Here is a 24,537-nt window from a genome sequence, read left to right as displayed (position 1 = left end):
ACATAGGATCAATAATTAAATGCCACATTTTCAATCAACATTAGATGGTGGCTGTCGATCCTCAATTTGGGCACAATTCAATTATCAAATCCAATGAAACATTTCAATCATTCTTTTTAATGGTAATTGCAACTGATGAATTCAAAATAGGTGTCTCATCTTCAAAGAGTCCAAATAATCCAATAGTGGCACGGCTGACGTTCATTTGCTCTGCCGACAGCCTCATGCAAGCAAATGACATTCCAGAGTGATGCCAGTATGTTCATGTTTCACTAAGATGTACTATCATTTCACACTACACTTTTTCAAACTGCTATTAAATCTATAATTTTCTAATACTTGAAATAATTCTTGTCAGCTACAATTCTTCCTGTGGCTACCAATGATGCATTATTTGAGTGTAATCAAGAGTGCTTATAATCCTTCATCCTCTTTTCTTTTCCTTTTTCTTTTTTGCGATCTTCTTTGCAAGATTGTTTACCACTATGAATGCCTGGATGCATGTGTAACGACAATGACGTTAGCTTGTAGAGAGTTAAAATGTCACTGAACAGGCATGAATATATATGTTTAGCATTTTGCATCAGTAATTAAACTTTCATTTTAAAAAATACATGCATTGTTTTGGGGGTTTTTTCAGTCTTCATGTGAATATATTCACATTTACATAAAAACAATTCAAGTTCTGCAAATAATTACAATTAAAAAACAAGATTTCACTCATTAATGCTATTTGATCAAAGACAAATATACTATATATAACAACAACTAAATAGAAAACCAAAGAGACAGATCATATTTCACATTATCATACCACTCTTATCAATTATGAGTTAACAGATTAAGACATTAACCTAAAGAAAAAAAAAGGAAACAGAAATGCCTTTTCTTTTGCTGTTTAATTCACATGTTACAATTAAACCCACACAAATTGCCCAGTGATTAATGTGCACATAAAATACAAATGTGACCGTCATGTACCATTTAATGCACCATATCCCCCCCCCTCCCCATCATTTATTATGCTGTCAGTGAGTATTTGTTGTATTTCATCCAATTTTACTTATTACAATTATATAAAAGAAGATGAGCTTTAAAGCAAAAATGAATGTACACGTAACAGAAAACTACTTTAGTTGATTCATACGCGTACATGCATGCATGCACACACACACGCAGGAAATGCATGTGCCGACACAAGCAAAAAATGCACACGAGGTGATTGTCTTAGCGAATTCAAAGGTCAGCGAAATCTTTCTATGACTCTGTCTCCCATCTATGCTGGTTTTTTTTTTTTTTTCCTTTTACTAAAATTCAATGAGATAGAATTTGTCCACCTCTGTAACTCCTCAAACAGTGTATATGGCTTTTGCTCAAGGAATGATTACTTAAAAGGACAAGTCCACCTTCATATATATATAAGGATTTCAATGAGAGAATGCAGCAATATTAGTAGAACACATCAGTGAAAGTTTGAGGAAAATTGGACAATCCGTTCAAAAGTTACAAATATTTTAAGTATCTGCACAGTCACTGCTGGATGAGAAGACTACTACAGTGTATGATGTCACATGCGTACAACTATATAAGGAAAATAAAAAGAGAATTTCACAAAACTTTACTTTTTGAATAAAGCGCACATTTCTTCAACTTGCTACTGACGTATGATAAGGGTAATATTATTCCCCCTGCCTTCTGAAAGAGAGAAGTCGAGTGTTCTTCTGTTATGCGAGAAAAATGGAAATATGTTGAATTTTCTTTATTCTTTTTTTATATCGTTGTACTCATGGGACATCACAAGCTATAGTAGTCTTTTCATCCAGCCGTGACTGAGCAGAAACTTCAAAAATTCATAACTTTTTAACGGATTGTCCGATTTTGCTCAAACTCTCACTGATGTGTTCTACTAATATTGCTGCATTCACTCAACCCACATGTCTATGAAGGTGAACTTGTCCTTTAACATGATGTTAAAATCGAGCATCCGTATGTGACTGTGGTTATCAAATGAAAATTATATCTGCTCTTATCTGCGTGCAGACCCGACGGGCCCCATTTGGAAGGCCGCGCTTTGAAGGATCGATGTGAACAAACAAAACGTGAAAAGCAGCAGAACAAAAGATGATGGATTAGGAATGATGACAGAGAACGTGCCCTTTCAGACGGATAACATTTATCCTTTCGTACATGAGTTTCGAAACATATTTAACACTGCTGTATCAAGCTGTAAGCCAGTTTGCAATTAGCTCCTATGCACACTTCCCAAATAACCTTTCTATTTCTCTCAGTAGCTGAAGCACTGCATTCATTTCTTGATTATTAATGCCTGTCTGTTGTAACGATACATGAAATTCATTTTTAAACAAACAATGAACATGCGTTCAATAGCAGAATGGCCTATGAATCAACTAATGGGGAAGCATCCATTTCATTGCTTTGCATTGAATGCATTAACAAACTTTCTTCTGTCATTGTTGCCAGATACTACTAACTAGGCTTTACTGAACCCTTTGTTCATGTCAGGTGGAAGGGCTTGCAGGCACCATTTATATAAGGATGACATGAACTAAGCATTACATCGGGGATGCTTATCTCAGTGAATTAAAAAACAAACATCTCTTGTTATCACATATGACCTTCTTCTGTTGTTATCACATATTACGGCCTTTTTCTGCTCGTGTGCAAAGTGGAAAAACGAACTCGCTTTACATTCTTGCCCATCTCAAAACAAAACGAAGTCCTACTTCTTTAATCACGTTTCTCGTATCACTCATAACCAAACATATTATGGTAGAAGAGATTTCAAATCTGCTTGTACTGCCATTGTCCAAACAGTTTCACTATTTTTTAAAAACATCTTTTGGGGGGAATGGGGTGCACTGGTGGTGGACCTCAGTTTGACCTCATATTCACCTATACCAATAAAGCTTACCCACGTAAAACAGGAAACGTGTTTACATAGTACATGCATGTAAGTACACACCCTTGTACATGCACATTTTAAAGGGATGGTACAGTATTGGTTTGAGGTGAGAATTGGGCTTATCTTTTTGTGAGATACCAAGAAACTACTTATGAAATAGTACAGAGCATACCATTCTATGAGGAATTCAAAGTTTATTTGATGAAAATCAGTTTTGGAATGGCTGAGACATCCAAAAAACAAAGTAATACAAAGCCATCATAATAAGACATGGGTCCCACCTTTTATTCAGATCGCTTTGTTTTGGGCATCTCAGCCATTTCAGAACGAATTTTCATCAAATAAACTTTGAATTCCTCTTGGATTTACAGGTTCTTTCATATTTCATAAGAGGTTTCTCATTATCTCACCAAAACTGTCAGATTTCAACCAAAACTATACCATCCCTTAAGAGTTTTGTGTTTGTTTGACAGGACACAGAGTTTGGCACACACAGCTGTTAAATGGAATGCCGTTTGCGGATATGGATTCAGCAGGAGACCTATTCATAGTGTTTGGATGGCCCGTACTAAACTCTTTTGAATGTGATTAAAATGTGATTAAAGGTGTGATACTGTATACGCCGAATATTTCGTGAGGTTTTTATTTCCGCGAATATGCGAGTCAGATGCTATTCGCGAAATTAAAGACTGTATGGAAAAATATTTGACTCTGATCCCGATGTGAATGTGACGTACACATGTACACTTCTCCGTTCAGTACAGGACTCCACTATCGCGAATGTAACCTTGCGAAATCGTTGAGAATTCCCGATTCCCGAAAATTTAGACTCGCGAAATATATGGCATATACAGTATTCTTTGCCATCTGAATGCAGACCACGCAAAACAAGATGATCAGAGAATATGACAATCTCCTCGTTATCACAGAGGAGAGAACGCATGAGATGGGAAAAATAAAACTTACGCATACAACATTCTAGACAGACACAAAAATGCAAAGAAACACAAAGACAAAAACAAACAAACAGACAGACAGACAGACAAGCAGGCAGACAGAGCTCATGCCGACTCCATCCAATTGTCTAACGCGAAGCCAAGGACTGCGACTTACAACTTCGTCTAGGAAGGTGATGGCACGTTTGAGTTCTGGCCACGTGTCGCAGTAGAGTCGGAAAAGTTCCCTGCCGATGGGTTGTTCCTCACATATATTCTCAAATTCTGCAGAGAGAGAAGCAGAGTGAAAATTACAATTTAGTAAAAAGTATAGAGGACAGCATAACAGCACAATCATAACAATTTATATTATGGCATTATGTTTAGACTTGGCGGACTCTATGCAAACAGTCAGACATTTATCGAGGGAGTAACTGCACGTGATAACGGCCTTATCTCCAGAGCAGTGCCACACTGCTTAACATAACATCAATGAACTTCAGGGCAGCGCCACATCGCTGACAAAATACCAACGAACTGCAGGGCAGTGAACTGATCCCAGCACCCATGTCAGTATTAAGAGTCTTGCTCACCCTCACTCTCTACTAACTCCAATTTATGAGTATTGCACCCCATACTCTGCATGCATGCATACCTCGTCAGCAGGCCTACAGCATACAAAAATGCACCATATTTTTGTCATTTTTGTGTTTTTTAAATAAGGGGATCTTGTCTTGATGTGACATGTATCATGACAATTACTGCCCGGCAGTAAAGTGGCAGAGCTACCGGCATTGTTGCCTGTAAGTAGTAATTCCAACAACTGCTGCTGAAACTTGTCTGCAGCTATGGGAACTGGTGATTATTTGAAGGAGCAAGCCAATTAGCTTACACAAATGACTTCAAATAAAGGTTTTCTCTATACATACGGACATGTAGTATTTAAAGTTTACACGTAATAATATGGGACACTGAAAATACTAAAAATGGCTACAGAATTGAACCTGTCAACAACAACCACCTGTATGTAATGACCGTATATAATTGTGTGTGTGTGTGTGTGTGTGTGTGTGTGTGTGTGTGTGTGTGTGTGTGTGTGTGTGTGTGTGCTTCCTTTGAGCAGTCAGTGTTTAGACAGGATTGACTGTACTGTATAAAACCCTGTACCTCACCACTCAAGTCACTCAAAATAATTCCATGAGCTATCTACTCTGTTCAAATTCTGACGTTGCTGTATGATTATAAAGAGTGCTGCAGAATGTGTTTGGTAAATTCTTTTTCGCATTCATATTTCATCAAGGAAATTTAGGTGCCGAGCTTCATAGTGATGCATCCTTGGCCTAGTTTTTATGCTCCACAAAGTCTGGTCCACATAATATATTGAATGTGATGTTTGTACCCCCTCCATTCAGACAGACAGACAGACAGACAGACAGACAGACACACACACACACACACACACACACACACACACACACACACACACAGCCAACAAACTTTGAAAGTGGCATCACTTTACAGAGCATAGTGTGTGAAATCTCAAGAAGATATGAAACTTCTACCAGAATGAACATGGTTGATTTTCAATTGGCAACAGATCTAGAAATCTGATGCCTTCCATTACAATATTCCGCAATGAAATGGCATCTTAACATTGCACATTTCATGACAAGAAAAAAAGAAGATTGCTTACACATATAATATACCTCACATTATGTCTACGGATGTACAAAAGAGGCTTTGTATCGAAGTCACATTTTGTGCTGGAATCACTAAACTGCAAGATCACAGCATTATTCACATGTGCAGGCTACTGCTATCGCTTAATCAAAAGGTTTTACTTCTGTCCTGGGATTCAAACCAAATTTGATTGTCTGCAAAATTAGAGGCGAGTGCCGGGTGCCAGGGGAACGTCTGTCCCAAATTCATTCCTACAAATTATCTGACGCAGAGAGCGAGAAACTCTCCAACCACAACCTTGGTTTCATTAATTTGAGCAGTGTCCAAGTATGAGTGTATTGACGTCTACACATACTTGTAATTACATTGTACTTTATTGTTTGTTTGTTCTTAGATTTGTACGTATCCTGACACATTATGTACTCTTCAAAAACATTTGCTGCACAGAAAAGAGGATTTCACTCTTTTGTCTAATCGGTTTCCTCGCAGAATAAACTCACAAGGGCCAAAATTCACAGAGACAGTTTAGAATGAATGAACATACAATGTATTATGCAATTTTTCCCTCTCCATAAACATGCATGTACTGCGATAGACATTCAATACCGTATACAGGCAAACACCTGTACTATGCAAGGTATGCCGATCTTTTATGCATGTATTATGCTTGTTTTTTGTCCATGGGTTAATTCAAACTATGGATCTGATTTATAACTCCTTTGTGAATTTGAGCCGAAAATTCTAGAAAACAAAATTACGCATTGATGCTTTTAATTACTGTCAAGTGTTGTAAATCTGATATCTTGTTATATGATCCAACAATGCTTTCTCTCTCTCTCTCTGCATTTTCTAATGCGGACTTTTTGAACAAAATAGTGTAGGACTTTAGCACACACATTAAAAGTCATCTGAAGAACAGGGCAAGTTGGCCGAGTACTGAGTATCTGTAAACCAAAGTCTGCCTTGGAATGTCATGCCAATGAATGTCATTGACCTGCTACGCTAGATCAGTCTTCATGTTGCCAATTTGGCGAGACATTTAGAGGAAGGAGATCCTGTATAACCATCTCAGGACCAGCATTTTCTAAATCCCATTGACATTGTGTGCAAACGTATCGCCCCCTGCGGGCCTCAAAGAGTTAATGACATTGCGGATTAGTTAATTCCACTCGGTAAAACAAAGTGCACATCGAGGGGCTCAGAGTCTTGCCCCCCCCCCCCCCCCCCCCCTCATGAGTTGCACAAAGTTCTGCATCATGTGTGTTTTTTGTGTCCCCATTCCCAGCATGTTCCTGCACACGTGGCTGCGCAAGACGTTTTGCGCAAATGAGCACATGCGCCTGCCAGCCGTGACGGGGCAATTTTCTGCTGGCAAAAACTGTTGCCTTGAAACATGACACCCAAATTCATCAATCCCTTGAACCCTCTCTTTTTTTATTTTTTATTTTTTTAAAGTTTTGTGTCTTGAGAATGAATCTTTCTTATTTCCTTTGCCTCCATCCAAACTGTTTATCAACATGATTCATTCCCACCTATCAGCCTCAATATCTGTATGTATACATATAATCATGTGTAGCTATAAATTCACTCTAGTTATTTAGGCCATATTCTTCTGTGACCGGACGCTACTCTGCAGATCTCGACATTTGCGACAATTATTCATGGGTGGTTGCAATATATGCGATCTACAATCAAAGTCGAGGAACAAGAAATTTTCATGATGTAGAAATATTCACAGATTTCTTGCAACTAGAAACTAGCGTGAAAATAAAAGCATGCCATACTGTTTGATGCTTTGATTTTGCGGAATTAAAAACACCTGAAATTCATCTTACTCAACCAAGCGTGACAATTTCCACTTTTAGAGTATCTCTTTTTCATATGAAAAGTTGGCTACTTCCCACCTTGGGGAGGATACACACTGCGTTATCAGTCACAGGAGATGAAAGAGTATTTTCATGAGGCCTGAATTTTGCAAATTTATGTTCGTCTACCCATATAATTCTGGACATGTCATTTAAACACTGCAAAAAAAGATGACGTATATGGTCAGTTTTACGGTAAAGGGTGTAACTTTCAATTTTTAGCCTTTTGGCCCACCCTGAACACATAGATTTACAGATCTCAAAGATTTTTTCCCATGTGAGTCACCTTATGAATAACCACCTTGGGTAGCATAATCAGGTCCAGGTATTGATGCGTTTTGTTTTGACAGTCACATATGTACCCTAAAAATGACTATTTTGTTGCATTGAAATTTATATAACATTTTTGAAATGTTAATAATTTTCTACAGCAACTGCAGAGATCTAATTTTTTATGTTAAAAGCATAGTTGTATGGTCAATTGAAATGACCAAATTAGTTTGGTTTGTATCTGGCCCTTTATTTTAGAATACTATGACTTCAAATTTGAGGTTTCGGAGGCTTCATTTTCCGTTAACAATTGTTTACAAACTTTGATGGACAGTAATGATCAGTGGATGTGTTTTGGTTACTTTCTTTTATGCTGAAAATAGTAAGGTACAGCTAAACTTTAGACTTACATCAAAGTTTACTTGATTCTAGGGCTATTTGAAATTTTGTGATAATTTTATTCCATCAAGTGAAATTTCCGTTAGCAGTTTTGAAGCCTCCGAAACAAAGTGTTTAGTCAAATAATATGAATATAGATAAGAGAAGCGACCTAATCTATATGTCAAAATGTAGGATATGGGGCCCTAACCTAATAGACCAAAAATAGTTAAGATCCGCCAAACTCTCTGAAAATAGGAGACAATATAAATTTTCCGTTAACACGTGAAGCCTCCGAGACGCATTGAAGCCTCCGAAACAGCAAAAACATCTAATTTGACATTTCTGATAAATTCTTTGAGTGTCTGCCCCAAATTATGCCATGAAATCATCAACAGACATGGACAGACAACAAAAATAATAAAAACATTATGATACTGCAATAATTTTTTGAGCTGATACACTTTATAGAGAAAAAGTGGTTTCGGAGGCTTCAAAAGGATGTTAACACTGCATTTTTGTGATTTTCTCTGGACAACATCAAATTAGATTTATTGTTCACCCACCCAATGATCGCTTATGACATCTAAAGATATTTAATCACATTCAGTTTTCTGGCTGCTTTGTTTACTCACCAATATAGATTTACTATACGATTTACCTATTTTTCTTAAACAGTGCAGACGTGTCACACATAACTCACCTTTTCATTCAGCAATAAAATATTAGCAGATGAGGATGTTGCCCCACAAATATGTTTAAACAGTGTATATCAACCAAAAAAGACACAATTTACCCATCACTTTCTACATAACATACATGATTTTCATAAAAACATAAGGCATACCAAATTAATTTTCCAGATATTTCGGAGGCTTCATTTTATGTTAACAGCATGTAAATGGAATGTTTTGATTACAATTGTGTAATTCTAAGTCTATCAAATAAATGTTTGGACTGAATGAGACTTAATGATTCCTCAAGCAAGGTGTAGATAGTTGTTTAAATGTATGAAAAGCATTTATTTTGTAGGTTTCCTTTTGAAACAATGGAACAGGCTAGATATTGTGAGTAATGAAAGTGACTTCCAGCTTGCGTGCATGCCCACATCATGCAACAGTACTGCAACAAAGCAAGTAGTTGTGGATACATCAATGTTCTTAAGTTGGATAACTCATTTTTACTCTTGAGAGAAGTTGAAGTGTTGTGACCATATTTGTATCACTCTTTTGACTGGTTAGACTTTGACAATCAAACAATTACTTGATTATTTAGTGTTAAATACACTTTTTTTTAAAAAGAACTGAACACTATTCCTGTCCTGAAGATTCAAGGACTTTAATAGATGGTTATTCAAGAGGGAAGCATACACTTAACTAAGAAATATATTACTTTTGAATTTAAGGTTGTATCTTTTATGCATGATCCAGAGCAAATGGTGGAAAATACTTTTTGGATTTTTACACTTTCGACTCACTATCATCTGAGTGTAATAGTTTCGAAACACAATCTTTTACATGTCCATTTATAACCCATTGACAAATCCATTCCATTGTTACTCACATGGCATTTGTTCTTGCCATACTAAAATCTTGACTTTTTCAGCTTTCCATTTCTTAACAAGTTCTTTGGCTTTCATTTCCAATACTTATTTGGAGGAAAATAATTAATCAATAAATTTGTGATTGGATTTGAAAATAGCTAACATCTTGCAGATTATCATTTCTGTGGTGTGACTTGGATCACAGGGTACTGTTTTGGAATTTTGACATTTGATTACTTCATTCAGACAGGTTTTCATATCAATCTGTATGTCAGATCTGATGCACGCAAGGTGCAACACAATCTTGATACTATACCCTATTTTCCATACTTTATCATGCTGGCAGTAACCACTTGACTATTTTTGATTAAACAAAATGTAACTTGTGTTACGAAACATCTCTTCGCATACATGTGTGAGACTCTATGATATGTTTGCGGATGTAGTTCTCAGTGCAGTAAATGGACAGTAATGGTTGGGATAGGATCGTTTATAAATGACATATAGACTTCTACTTATAAATAGCCTGTTGCCATGGGGTACATGTAGTTTACATGGGTGGGTGACTGGAGAAGTTATGTTCATGAAGAACAATATTGAAATAATTGAAATCTTTATAATCTGTTTAGTCCTGGCTTTTCTGGAAAAAGTTACAAGCCCCTAACTATTTTGAAATTCAAAGGGTGGGTTTATATACTATTTAAAACAAACCTGTGGGTTTCTAAAAAACTTAGATATCTAAACACATTTGCTGCTTTTTAATTTTTTGCTAAAAAGGTTGTCATTTTTAGAAACAGTAAAAGTTCTGTTAGCAATTTCTCAATGCGTACCTTCAAAAACAGGCCTCCTAGCTGTCACAGGAGTCACACAAACTGGAATTTTATAAAATAACTATAAAAAAGAAGCCTTTGAAGAATTAAAAAAAAAAGAAAAGTAAAATGATATGAAACAGGGGTGACATGTATACCACAGAAAAAGAAAGTAAAATTCTAACTATCATATATTATAGGGAACTATACATTTGGTCAACATTTTTTTTTTAATTCAAATTCGTACACAGTCATGGGTAGGGTATGTACATATATCTTTTCAACAGGCGATTCAAAAAGATGAATGGGATCTTGACCATTTCAATTTCTATTGAGCTCCATGATAATATCACCAATATATTGATTATTCCAACTCCATTTTGATGATGACAGTTTGATGATGACCCTTACATGGAATGGCTGATCGGTGTTTAAGATTGCTGTTCTATGACCATGATCACTGCATTTGATAGCTATAGTAGGGGATATCAGGCATGGTCATATGCAAAAAAAAAGATTTATAAGCCTTTTTTCCCCTTTCTATATTTTACAATGCTATGTTGTAATCTAACCGTCATGCCATCACATAGTCTATTTTCTATCCCTTTCTCATCAACAGTTGAAATTGATTTCACATGTATATAAAACAATTATGATTGGTGGTTTATGTCAATATACATCCCACAAACTGCACTTATAAAGCAAGCAAACATAATCTTTGCATTAAGTCTATAGCTACAGTTCTAACTCATTGAAAGTAATTCTTACTGCATTATGATGAAAAGTTTGACAAATGCATACAGCTGTACATGTTTGTAGCCTAATCATGTTCTGCATTGCCAAAGTCATGGATATGCAAATACAGTGTATGTATACAACTGAGCATAAAGATTTAAAATATTTTTCTTTGTCTCTTAACATATATGTTGGAAAGTCTTTTTTTCTGCATACAAATAAATACTATTTTACATGTTACAACATTGTTAGTTATTTGGAAACAATCAGCTGCATTAAAGTACTTCATATCACCTTAAAATGGACCATTTTTGCATGTTAACAGTCATGATGAAGCCTCCGAAACATGCGTTGCTGTTAACTTTAAGCCGCAAAAAAAAGAAAAGAAAGATGTTCCTAATCAGTGTACTTTTATTGCTACTGTTGCAGTTTCCTTTAGAATCATATTGCCTCATGTAATGTCATAAATTCGAACTGAGCATTGCTTACAGTGTACACAGTTTGTTATTCACTTTTGTGGAAGCCAATTTCCTTATAATAATAAGTACAATTTGTATGAAGGGTAAACATTATGCACTGCCATAAAATGTACATCTGTATACTGTTATTCACATTTTATTGATGCCTTGTTCTTATTCTAGCATGTAGTGATAGTTGCTTACTGTAGTTTTATTATTTTAAGTGAATACAGGACTAGAACTTTGTGTTAGCAGTTTTGAAGCCTCCGAAACACACTAGTTTGTTAACTGAAGCCTCCGAAACTCACAAGTCTGAAAATTTCAACTTTGTCAAAAATAATCAAATTTCTTTGGGATTTGGGTTGATAAATGTTTGTTACCAAGAGATAATTTAGGGCTATGTTTAGAGTGGCTCTTGCTTCTAGAACATTCTTTTAACTTAAAAATAGTTTGTCAAGTACCATTTTTACCTTGGAATTTGAAGTTCACATCCAAATAATTGCAAGAGCGAATATCTGTTGGGGGAAAAGTGTTTTGATATTTCAAATATATGTTCACAGCAAATGAAAAGTTGCATTACCTCCACCATTTATCTTCATTTGGTTGCTGTGGGTGACCAAAACATTCTTGTTGTTTTTACCTAAATTTATCTAAAATTGCATAATAGTCACTTCATTTTTCATATTTAGCCTAAGAATTAAGCTCTGGAATGACAAAATATTGAAAATATAGACATTCCTATATAAAATAAAGGCAAAGATAAAAATGGACACATAACTTTAATTTTTGACCCTTGCCACATCAAAGTTACACCCTTTACTGTAAAACTGACCATATAGTATTTACAAAGTTGGAATCTCTCTCTCTCATTGAATCACCCTTCTTTATCCATCACTTCATCCATTGGTTTGTTTGTTTTTTCTTATTCTGATTATGTGATAAATCAACTTGACCTGTCTCTGGTTGTCATGACAGCCGTTCTTTCTGCATAAATTCACCTGCGGCTCCCCATCTATCTGCATTTCTTCTTACAAGGTTAATCACATTCAGGCTTCACCACACATGACTGCACAAGAAACACCTTGACTCCGCCCCACCCCACCCCTTCTTTAAAAGGAGAATGAAACCCAAATTTGGATTGAGTGAATGCAGAAATATCAGTAGAACACATCAGCGAAAGTTTGACAGAAATCAAACAATCAATTCACAGGTAATGAATTTTTAAATTCTGGTGCATTCATCACTGGACAAGAAGATTACTACAGTTTAGGGCATCATTATACACTACAACATACAGAAAATATAAACAAAGTTCAAAATTTTTTCTGATTATCACATCGGACAATTGGTTCAAAAGTAATGGATTTTTAAAGTTTCTGAACTGAAACTGGCAGATAAGAGGACTACAAAACTTTGTGATGATACAGCAGGACAACAAAACCACAAAGAAAATTCCCAAAAATTTCACATTTTATGAAAAGTAAACATTAGTTCCATTTGCTGATATACATGCTATGTTAAGGATAATATTATTTCTCTACCTCCTAAAAGAGGTAAGCTGTAAGTGCTCTTTTATGGTGCTAGAAAAATTAAGATATATATTGATATTTCTTCATATTTTCTTTAAATTATTGTCCACCTGTGACATCACAAATTGTTGTAGTTTTCTTATCCAGTGATGGCTGTACCAAAGTTTTACAAATTTTCAACAGATTGTCAAATTTTCCACACAACTGATGTGTTCCATCAATATTTCCGCATTGACTCAATCCACACTATATATTTGGGTTTCATTCCCCTTTAACTCATTCACCCCCTTCATTCTCATCCCCCCTCCTCCTCTATCTTTCTTCCTGTCTCTATTTCTTCTCTCTCCCGCTCTCTTCCTTCTGCTTCTCATCTTCTTCCTTCGAGCATTATCGTCGTCCAGCCATGGTTACCATGACATCACCACGGGGAAGAGTCTGGGAAGTAATTTTCATGTGCATGAACTACTTCTTTATCAAATTTTCACTTCTATGCCTGAGAATGACTTGTGTATTATCTATCTGTCTACACTCCCCTCGTTCCTTCCACACGAATGCACAGATAGTCACGCCGTCGCGTCAGCACCGAGACTGAATGGTCTCCTCCTCCCTATCCTCAACTTTTATGTCCACGCATTCATCTGCATGAATCAAACGGGTTTAACAACAGCACACAAAAGAGCGAACAATGGCCTAACACTCCCTCATTGAACCAAACGGATGCTTACATTTGTAGCATCTGTCCAACAGGCAGGCACTTTGCAAGAAATCAACTTCTCTCCTTGCAAAATGGGATCTACAATATATAAGCCCTTTACAGTTTCAGCATCTGGCCTTAAATCCACTGAACTCTGAAATATCATGAGCTCAGAAGTAGAAGGGTGCTATTGCATTCTGAGATTTGTTCATCTGCTTATTTGTTTGCTTGTATTCAACATTAAATACACAGTACTACACAGTAATTACAAACCTTGAGATTTATCTGGTAATATTCTTGTTCAGTCTTCTGTATTTCATGCACAGTACAGAAACCTTTATTTATGTTCAGTTGTTAAAACATATACCAGTGTGTTTTCTGGTAATATCCTTGTATCTCCTAATTTGGGAACATGACCCTACAGACCCAATACATCAACACAGTCACTTTGTAAATAGCATAGCTGTCCAAAGAGTCATCTTGCCCTTCGCAAATACCTGGACATAAAATATTGACAAAATATAGACAAAAATATATATACTACACATACATGTATATGTATATTAAAAATTTGTCCACCTTAATTACACGATCTGATCAGTACTACTTTTGTGCTGATTAAGAAACATATTCCTACAAGTGTTGGCCCGAATTCTGCTTGTTTTCATTACGACCATTCATCGAGGTTCCGTTTATTCAGCAGCGAAGAGAGTCTTTTGGGGATCAGTACATACATGAGAGTGTTAAGTGCTTTCCAAACAGGAAACGAATTGGGTAAACTTTGCTCCACACACAAGAGAGATTCTGCGGAAAACCAGATGGGGGAGACACACGAATGTAGCGACAATGTGTCCAAAGGTTTCAGAACTGCCACTGATTTTGTACTTTATACTCAAATATGTACCTGTGGGTACAACATCTTGGTGAATAGGTTTTAATGCAATCAAAAGCTTCATATTCATACAGTTACAAGTCCATTTCCTTGCCCCTGTATGTACCTTCCGTGTTGCAAGGTGATCACAACAGCTACAGTACACCTTATCATTTGTAACACTTCACGCACAATCGCACTCAGTTGTAGTTGCTATTTACTGGCATTCAGTAAATTCCTCCATTACCCCCCCACCACCACCACCACCATCCCAGCACACTTGGCTACATGTTAGGCAGACAAATCCACCCAACAAAAGTCTTGCACGAAGGCTATTGTGATGCAAAAGTTTAGGGGAATTACCACCCCTTTTCTCAATGAGTTTCAGGAAACCTACACAGGTGCTGATATCAAAGCAAATAAAGAGAAAAGAGGGCAACAGACAAGAGGCTATGAATCTGTTGAAATTTAGTATTTTTTTTTTCCTCCAACTCATACAACTGACAGACAAGGAAGTTTTACAAAGACAGCATTCCTCTTATTAAATCTTACAGGGGAAATCATCCCAAATATTGAATTGAATGGAATTGAATGAAATTGCATTTTTCGTCCAATGTGCAAATTCAGTCATAGGTTGACATTTTCACGATATTACAGTGTACATGTGGAATGAATTAATACAGAATCAGTTGATAGAGAATATTAGAAGAACACGGAGTGAAGTTTGAGGAAAATTGATCATTCAGTTCGGAAGTTCTGCATTTTAATTAAAATTTTCATTAAATTCACAAGCTGTCATTAGATGAAAAGGAATGCTACAAAAGTTCACGATGTAATAGTGGTGGAACAACATAAAGAAATTTTTTAAAGAGAATTCTACATATTTTAATCTTTTTTCTACTATAATGTAAGCGCATTTAACTCACTTCCTGCATAAGGCATGGAAAATATCATTACCCTAAACATATGTTGGTTACCAGTCAAGGGAATGTATACTTCATCTCAAGAGTGAAATTTTCAGGATATCTCTTCACATTTTCTATATACTGTATGTTTATCTTTCCACAAGTGTGACCTCACAAATGGTTGTAGCCTTCTTATCTAGTGATGATGGCATATTCATGGATTTAAATGGATTTTTTTTTTTAAATAAAAAAAGAATAATTGCCCAATTTTCTTCAAACCTCACTAATTTGTCTTCTGGTATTTCTGCATTCACTGAACCTAAACTACATTGTATGTTCAGGGTACATTCAGGGTACATTCAAGTTTTTGCATCTAGATACATCATTGCCTTCAACACAGATCCAACAGATTGTCTCAATCTTTTCAGTGGCGTGCCAGTATAGTCATCCAAAAATTATCAAGGAGAAACTGATTGCAAGGGCAGCTCTACATTACCCATTCACATCACTTACGGGGGCCCGGTGTAGACAATTACAGTGGGGAGTTTATCACTCCCTCATTATCGCGTGATCAATCAAAATGGTGAGAACAAACCAATACGTGATTGATCTATCAACCTGCAGTGTATTTGACATAACTATGCAAATGTCACATTACCTACACGTACAACTATCAGGTGGTAAATGATGAGGTACCAGAGACAGAATGTGATGTTAATCCTGACGACCCACAATACACACTGATTCAACTCATCAGGTGTACTGGAATTTCTTTGGTACTCATATACAACAGAAATGACTCAATTACAATCATAACATTACATTTTCCTCATTGAAAAGCGCGTACATTCGAATCCGACTGAGTATGTAATACAATCGTATATATGCCCATGATTTTTTATCATGGCTACCACTAAAACACTGAGTAATCTGTGCTTCTTTACGTCGATGAAGGACGACTTGGCAATGGGGTGCATTAAAAACAACTTTTGAATAATGCCAAGAATTCATTACTTTGAGTAAGTGGACAAAATAGTTACACAGTGGCTTTATGAAGATTCACCATTGGTAACAACTGGGCTTTTACCCATTACATCATTAGAGGTTCAATCAGGCGAACAATACATAGAGTCAGTTTGGAAAGGGGGGGGGGGGGGCATTATGTTACAGCCAGTAACCAAGTGTATCAGGAAGACATAATGCCGGGCAGTCAGATGGATGGATGGATGGATGGATGGATGGATGGATGAATGGATGAATGAATGGATGGATGTATGGACGGATGGATGAATGAATGAATGAATGGATGGACGGATGGATGGATAGATAGATGGATGGATGGATGAATGAATGGATGGATGGATGGACGGATGGACGGATGGATGGATAGATGGATGGATGGATGGATGGATGGATGGATGGATGGACGGGTGGATGGATGGATGGATGGACAGGCGAGAGTGTGGTACGGTCCTTGTCCTCATTAAAATGTTGCAGGAGGAAACTGCCTTGGATTCATTCACTGGTTGCCTAATGAGTGACCTACTTCATGCCTACACCAGGCTCCTGGGGAGAGAGCCAACGTTGACGGCTGCTAGTCTACGAAGAGAGACTCTCCTTCCCAATTACAGAGCGTGTGTAATCGGAAGGTCGCATGTGAAAGAATGTCTCCAATGTTAGAGATATTTGACTCTTAAAAAAAGAGAAATAAACAAACAAACAGAAAAGACATGGATCCAGGAACCTTGCACAATCCAGGTAAAAGGATGAAATGTGGAATGCAATTCTGGATCTGAACTTGACCTCTGCCTACCAAATATAACAAAGTATATAAAAACATCAATACACAACTAGAACCGGAATTTGTCAACACTGACAAATTAGGTGATCCGATCTCTTCGAAAATTAATGATTTGAGTCCTGATCCCAATAGGTATGATCATACCGGTTTCATTTGTGTCAAGGAGACATTGGCCGTGTGATGTTTGGATTCTCATTTAGAAAAGGAAGTCAGACTTGCCATCTTTGGTACCGAATTCCGTATCCACTAACGAAGATACAGAATGGAGTATATTTGACCTTTGACCCCACTTTGCACACCCAAGATGGCATCTGAGCAAAAAGTGATTATTTAGTGAAGTGATTATTGTAACATGCCCTTTGCGTGTGCAAAATATGGGAAAGACAGGACATGTATTCACCAAGATACAGGATGAACAATTTGTGACCTTTGACCCTAGTTTAACTACCTAAGATGGTGTCCGATCAAGTAGTTGTTATTTTATGAAATAATGTACGTGACATGAAATAAACATATGCAAAATATTGGGGTGATAAATGCTGTTTTTCTTGAGTTATTGCAAAGAAAGTTTCAGAAAAAAGAAATATCATAAAACATCGAAGATAAGCTTTAAATTCAACCAAGTTTTTTGACATGATGCCGACGTCGTATGAAGAAACGAATTGCACAATTACGATAGCCCAAAGTCTCAGCTACAACATATTAAAATCTGGGAGAAATTCACTGAAGGGTAAGTGAGCTAGTGCTCGATAAAGACAACCATGTCAATTTTCACATCTAGAAAAATTCCCTCCCCTAGAGATAACACGTCATAACGAAGATAGAGAAAAAAAGTACATATGACCTTTGACCCCACTTTGCACAGACAAGATGGCATCTGAGCAAAAAGTGGTTATTTTGTGAAATGATTCTTGTAACATGGTCTTTGCGTGTGCAAAATATGGGAAAGATAGGACATGTATTCACCAAGATACAAGATAAAACATTTATGACCTTTGACCCTAATTTACATACCCAAGATGGCGTCTGATCAAGTAGTTGTCATTTTATGAAATAATGTACGTGACATGAACTAAACATGTGCAAAATATTGGGCTGATAGAGCTTGTTTTTCTTGAGGTATTGCAAAGAAAATTGCAAAAAGAAAGGAAAATCTCAATACATCGAAGATAAGCTTTAATTTCAACCAAGTTTTGGGACGTGATCCCGACATGAAATGAAAAAATGGAGGGCACACATACGATAGCCCAAAGTCTCAGCTACAACATATTAAAATCTGGGAGAAATTCACCGAAGCATAAGGGAGCTAGTGTTCGATAAAGATAGTCATGTCAATTTTCATTTCCAGAAAAACTGCATTCCCATAGAGATAACACGTAAAATGGTCAAATTTGACAAGATTACTTTTAATCCATTTCTACGAGGTGATGCCGTCATCCAATCAAAATGTTGTTATTACATTAATGTAAGAGTATTTAATAAGCTACATCATACTGAAATCTGGGTGAAAATTGGCAAAGGATTAGTGTGATACGCTTGAGTGAACTTGAAACTTGATGACGTCATTTTGAAAATTTACCTTTTTTATTTTATTAAGAAATTTGATATCTTTTAATCATTTTTTTCGGCATCGCCAACCCATGAAATGACATGTACAACTCATCAGCTTTCAGAATATAAAAAGAAAATGGGGGGTCACCGTCCATCCTGACGAGTAATATCGGATTTAAAATTGGTGGTTTTTTGGCATTGTTGCACTGTATATCGCCATTGACGCGCGCGCGGAATTTCAACTTTGACGGGCCCGTATGACGTCATATTGAGTTGGATTGACTTGAAACTTGGTAGAAATATTCCTTGACATTTCAGGCATCCGATAAATGTAAAAAAACGGGAAATTTCTATTGCATATGAGCTGTGCGTGCGTATATGTGCGCACGCGTACGCGTCCGTCCAATTTTTTTAATTTTTAAAAAAATGCTCCAAATGGTCTGAAACGTGTGCAAAAAAAATTTGAGCTCGATTTGAGCATACAAATATTTCAACGCGCGCGTTTTAAGAGAAAATATGAATTTTGAGAATATGAGTACAATGCGCATAACTTGAAATATATGTGACGTAAATTTCATTGAAAAACTCCATTCCATTGATGAGATATGATTGAGAATGTGTTTTCATATAATGACGTCATAGTGACGTCACGGTCGACTGATCACTATGATTTTATTAGACCCGTCGTCTTTGGGACATGATACATATATGGTATAAGTTTGAAATTGATAGGAAGAATACTTTCTGAGCTAATCGATACACAAAATTTGTCCAGAAATAAAGAAAGAAGAAGAAGAAGAAGAAGAACCACCAACAAAGAATCCGTACAGATACAGAAGGTGATCCGAGAGGATACTCGGATCACCTAATTACAATTTTTTCAAGAGATGATGATAAGAATAGTAGTAGCAGTTGTAGTAGTAGTAATAGCAGTAGTAGTAGTAGTAGTAGTAGTAGGAGTAATAGTAGTAGTAGTAGTAGTAGTAGTAGTAGTAGTAGTAGTAATGATGATAATAATGATAACAATAATAATGATAATATTATGATTATGACACTAATAAAAATAAAAACATCAAGACTGAAAAAAAAACATATATTGAGAATACAAGATCATATCTAAATAAAAAAAGTTATTTCAAAAGCAATATTTTCTTTGATTTTTATAAAGAGAGAACATAAAACATACAGGCAACACTGCATGTGAATACCACAAAATGTGCTTCCATTCCTATCTCATACTGTCTGTATCCATTTTATCCTCGGCATTTTTAAAATCTCTTTAAAATATCTCCCCTCCCCCCCCCCCTTACTGTACAACTATCAATACCATCAAGAGTGATATTGATAATCAAAACAGGGTCAAAGAGGTTCACGAATTGTTGCCAAATGCTGATAATGCCACGAATGCAAAACCATCCACACATTTTATTTGACATATATAGGCCCTGCTGTTATATCACATTCCCCATGACATCGGCCAACTGCTGTGCTGTGATAGACATAACACACTGATGGTGGTGATAACCAACAATAAATATTGTATTGTTAATCATCTCTCATGGAATGCCTGTCCGTCCCGCAGCAGGCATGGACATATACTCCGTACAAAGTGATGCAGCAAATGTTTCCTACATGAATCTCACTCTATGCTTTGGTTAGGTATATAAGGCCTCAGTGTAAACACTATTTCTATACCATGTATCAGGATTACAGCTCCATACTATTTTGTGTATTGTGTGTTCGTGAATTTGACTACATTTGCATACTGCCCTCTTCTCAGAACTAAAACTTTGTAATCAACAAGGAAAAGAAAATGATGACACTCTATTAAACTGGCTATGGCTCACCAGCCTCCTGACCGAAAAAGAATGTTTTATATATAATATTTCCGCTCTAGTACCATGCCAATTTACCAGGTATAGCAAACACACCTGATTTTAAGAATCCACGATCCCTGCTAGAATTCATGCATTTTCCTTTCATACATCCTATGTCACTTAAAGATGGAGGGAGTTACAAGCAGGGTTAGCAAAAACTGCTCAAGACGACAGAATTTTGCACAAGTCTGTGAGTGCAGAATATTGGCGGAGAATTCGGGTTGGGGGACACCCCGCAGCAACTCGGTGTGACATCACAATGATGCTGTGGATGCGGGGAGGGGAGCAAAAAAATCAGAGCCACAGGCTAGCTCCGAGTCTGTTGCCGTGGGCAACCGCATCAGGTGTCATCACTTCTCACGTGGTGACTCCATGGATGCACACACCTTGGCCACCCTCAGAGGCCCAATCCTCTATAGATTCATTCAGCTCACATCATCTTCTCTCTTCCCCCCCCCCTTTCTCCTTCTTCTCCTCTCATTCTCTTCCCTCCATTCTATCTTTTCTTTCACCTTTCTTTTGCTTTCATTACATATCTCTCTCTTTCCTGTTTTCTTTCAATTTCTCCCTTTTAGTTTCAATGTGAGTGTACATACATATTATACACATAATATTTCAAATTCATGAAATTCTTCCGTCGAGATGTTTTTATTGCAACTGACAAATTGCCCTACATCGACGTAAATAATTATAATACACAATATTGTAAAAGTTGCTTTCCCATACAGACATTTTCATGAAGAGGTCACAAACATTTTCGTGAGATTTAGTTTTTGTGATTCATTAAGATGGTCAATATCTCCTTCTTCACTGATCTCCCTCTATTTCTCATCTCCTAAGGTCTTATCAATCTGTATAGTGTATCTATGGCTGCTTTCTCATATTTGAAACATGTTCCAAAACCCACTATCAAAGTGCATTTGCTAACGCCCTTCGGATCGTGTTTCTCAAGGTGTTGCATTTATTGATAACTTGTGTCGTGAGTCAATTGGGAGACCACGTCACTGCACAGCTCCATAGCGCAGTTTGATCCGAGAAGTGGAGATGTGTACTTGGCAGTGGTTGGCGCGGGCAGGTCAGAGCTATAAACACATTTCAAACTGACTTTCGTTCCATCAACTCTACAGAAACGCGTTTCTGTCTCAAACACCAGCGTTTGCCATCGCACGTTTTTTCCGCGTTTCAGAAACGCATTTCCAACTCCATAATCAAAACAGCTTTGCATCTATCAACTGCCAAAACCTCCCTGCAAGTTGTCTGGAAACCTTAATTCTATTCAAGAAGTGAGTTGATAAACACACCCATTATCTCTCCCTGTCTCTCCATCTTCCTCTTTCAGTGTCCATCGTCTCCTTCTAGGTCCCTTCTCAATCCGGTTACAGTTCGTTATTCCAAAGATTCGTTATTCCAAAGGTTCTTTAGTCCGAAGGTTCCTTATTCCGAAGGTTCATTAATCCGAAATTGTGATAAGGTTTGTTATTCCGAAGTTTCATTAATCCAAAAATGAAATAAGGTTTGTTATTCTGAAGGTTCGTTAATCCGAATATGAAACAAAGCTCGTCGTTCCGAAGGTTAGTTCCAGAACCCATTTCATTTTCGGATCAATAAAGCTTCGGAATAACAAACCCAATTTCATTTTCGGATTAACGACCCTTCGGAATAACGAACCCTATTTCGTTTTCGGATAAACGAGCCTTCGGAATAGCGAATCATATTTCATTTTCGGATTAACGAACCTTCGGAATAACAAACCTTTGGAATAATGCCACAAATGTTCGGATTAACGAACCCTTTTTCATTTTTGGACTAACCAACCTTCAGAATAAAGAACAGCACCCCTCCAACCCTCCAACCCCCCGCCTCATTCTTTCTCTCTTACCTCTTCTTATGCCGACATTTCAAACCTAAATTCTTAATATTACCGATATAGTGCACTCTCGTTATAACGAATACAGCTGTAACAAAATTCCGATTACAACTAAGTGAAAATTAGGGCCGCAACGTTATCCACTCTAAGTATTTTTATTGTTTATTTGTTCGGTTATAACGAAATTTTGATATAACGAAAGAAAACTGCAGGCCCCGAGGACTTCTTTATTACGAGAGTCCACAGTACTCTCAAATTGTCCTTGCCTGACTCTGCATTCCCATTTCTATCTCAAATGACTTTGGGTGCATTTATCAATTCAATAAGATTATTGAAAGAAAAGTGTACATGTGTGGGTGTGTGTGTGTGTGTGTGTGTGTATGTGTGAGCGAATAAACACAAATACTGATCATATAGACATTCTATCTTTCTTTATTTGCCCTGCATGTCATGGGAATAGACACAATAGCGCTATCCTATATCAGAGATATGACACATGCAAAAGAATTAAACACACAAACTTTTCCTCGACTTCTCTTTACCTCAAATCCCTATCTGTACCTCCACATCTCAATTTTTGCTTCTAGTGACCCTTTCTGCACATTCTGTCATATTGCATACGTTACGTGTATTATGTAAATGACATGATCATTCCGCCGTTATCCCACACCGACTTTTTGAACGCAATCCTCCCCCGACTGCCGCTTAAAAAAAGTTGCCATCCCGCCCTCTCCATCAGACCCCGTCCGAGCGCTGGGGCTCGCTACGGATGAATTGCATTCCGCCGGACTTGGAGATCAGCTCGCATCCATTACTACCTCCCGTCTCTATGAGGAGATGAGGCTTGCCCAGTGAGCGCATCTCTTTCTCTTACTCGCCTCCTCTTCCTCTCTCTCTCTCTCTCTCTCACTTACAATCCATGCACTTAAAGTCAATGTGTGTATGTGTGTGCGCAATGGGGGGGGGTTACATCTATATGCAGCTGTGTGCACCGTGTGTGTGTGTGTGTGTGTGTGTGTGTGTGTGTGTATGTATACACGCCATCCTGCCCCTGTTTATCCACCACGTCTCGGGATGCACTCGGTGATTTACAACCAGGATGCACAGAGCAATAGTTTGAGTGCTTTTATCACACAGTGCCCGGCTGGCTACCTCGAGAGATGATGACTGCAATCTGAAGACGGGTAGCGTGACAGGATGATTCACTTTAAGGCACGTATCTTCTGCCCAGAGTCATGCATTATTCATCCATTCATCCTCACCTTGTCGCGCACTCTAATTTTCTCATAATTTTCTTGTTCGTTTGTGTTTCTCCCCCATCTCCCCCCCCCCTATCTTTTCTTTCTCTTCGGGGCGATTTACATTTCAGAAGTACTGTGAAATGTGTTCTGCCCCAACCCAATCTCTTTGGAGCCACCTGTGTGGTAGTATACTTCAGGTCATTTCAGTTGATGCTTCAGTATATTCTTGTGCGTGTCTTTGAAATGTAGCAGAATGCTTGTAAAATTTACAAATTAGACAAAATAAAAGTTCTAAACTTGTACCAATTTCATGGGGGGAAAAACATAAAAATTTCCTTCAAATCAAAATCTGCTTGCTCACCTCTGAAGTATATAACTAACAAGTTTCCCTCCAAAAGTGTCAAAAAATGGATTGTTTCATTGTGTAATTATGATTGTGAAAACAAAAACAACATCTGATCATAAATCACTTTATTGGCCTTCCATTAGAAGTCTGCTACTTTTATTCCTGGCATTGCACACACTATTCTAACATTATGTTGGGGGGGGGGGGGGGGTATTAATGTGAACAGAGATGGACTTGACGGGAAGCTGTTGAACTGAAC

At 37.2% G+C, this 24,537-nt stretch overlaps 1 protein-coding gene across 1 annotated transcript in view; it reads right to left on the bottom strand.

The window, feature by feature from the left end:
- Positions 1–24,537, bottom strand: part of LOC139726794 (G protein-coupled receptor kinase 6-like) — a 120,580-nt gene that overhangs the window by 31,283 nt on the left and 64,760 nt on the right. Inside the window, exon 3 of the mRNA XM_071637786.1 lies at positions 4,037–4,143. Coding sequence (XP_071493887.1) covers positions 4,037–4,143 — 107 coding nt within the window. The remainder of the gene's footprint in view (positions 1–4,036; positions 4,144–24,537) is intronic.

The sequence above is a fragment of the Diadema antillarum genome, unplaced genomic scaffold (genome assembly GCF_040938485.1).
Source record: "Diadema antillarum isolate AM-2024a unplaced genomic scaffold, OU_Dant_1.0 seq00000098_RagTag, whole genome shotgun sequence".
Classification (NCBI taxonomy): domain Eukaryota; kingdom Metazoa; phylum Echinodermata; class Echinoidea; order Diadematoida; family Diadematidae; genus Diadema; species Diadema antillarum.
Note: the sequence above shows the minus strand (reverse complement) of the source record. Positions and strands in the feature narration are given on the sequence as shown.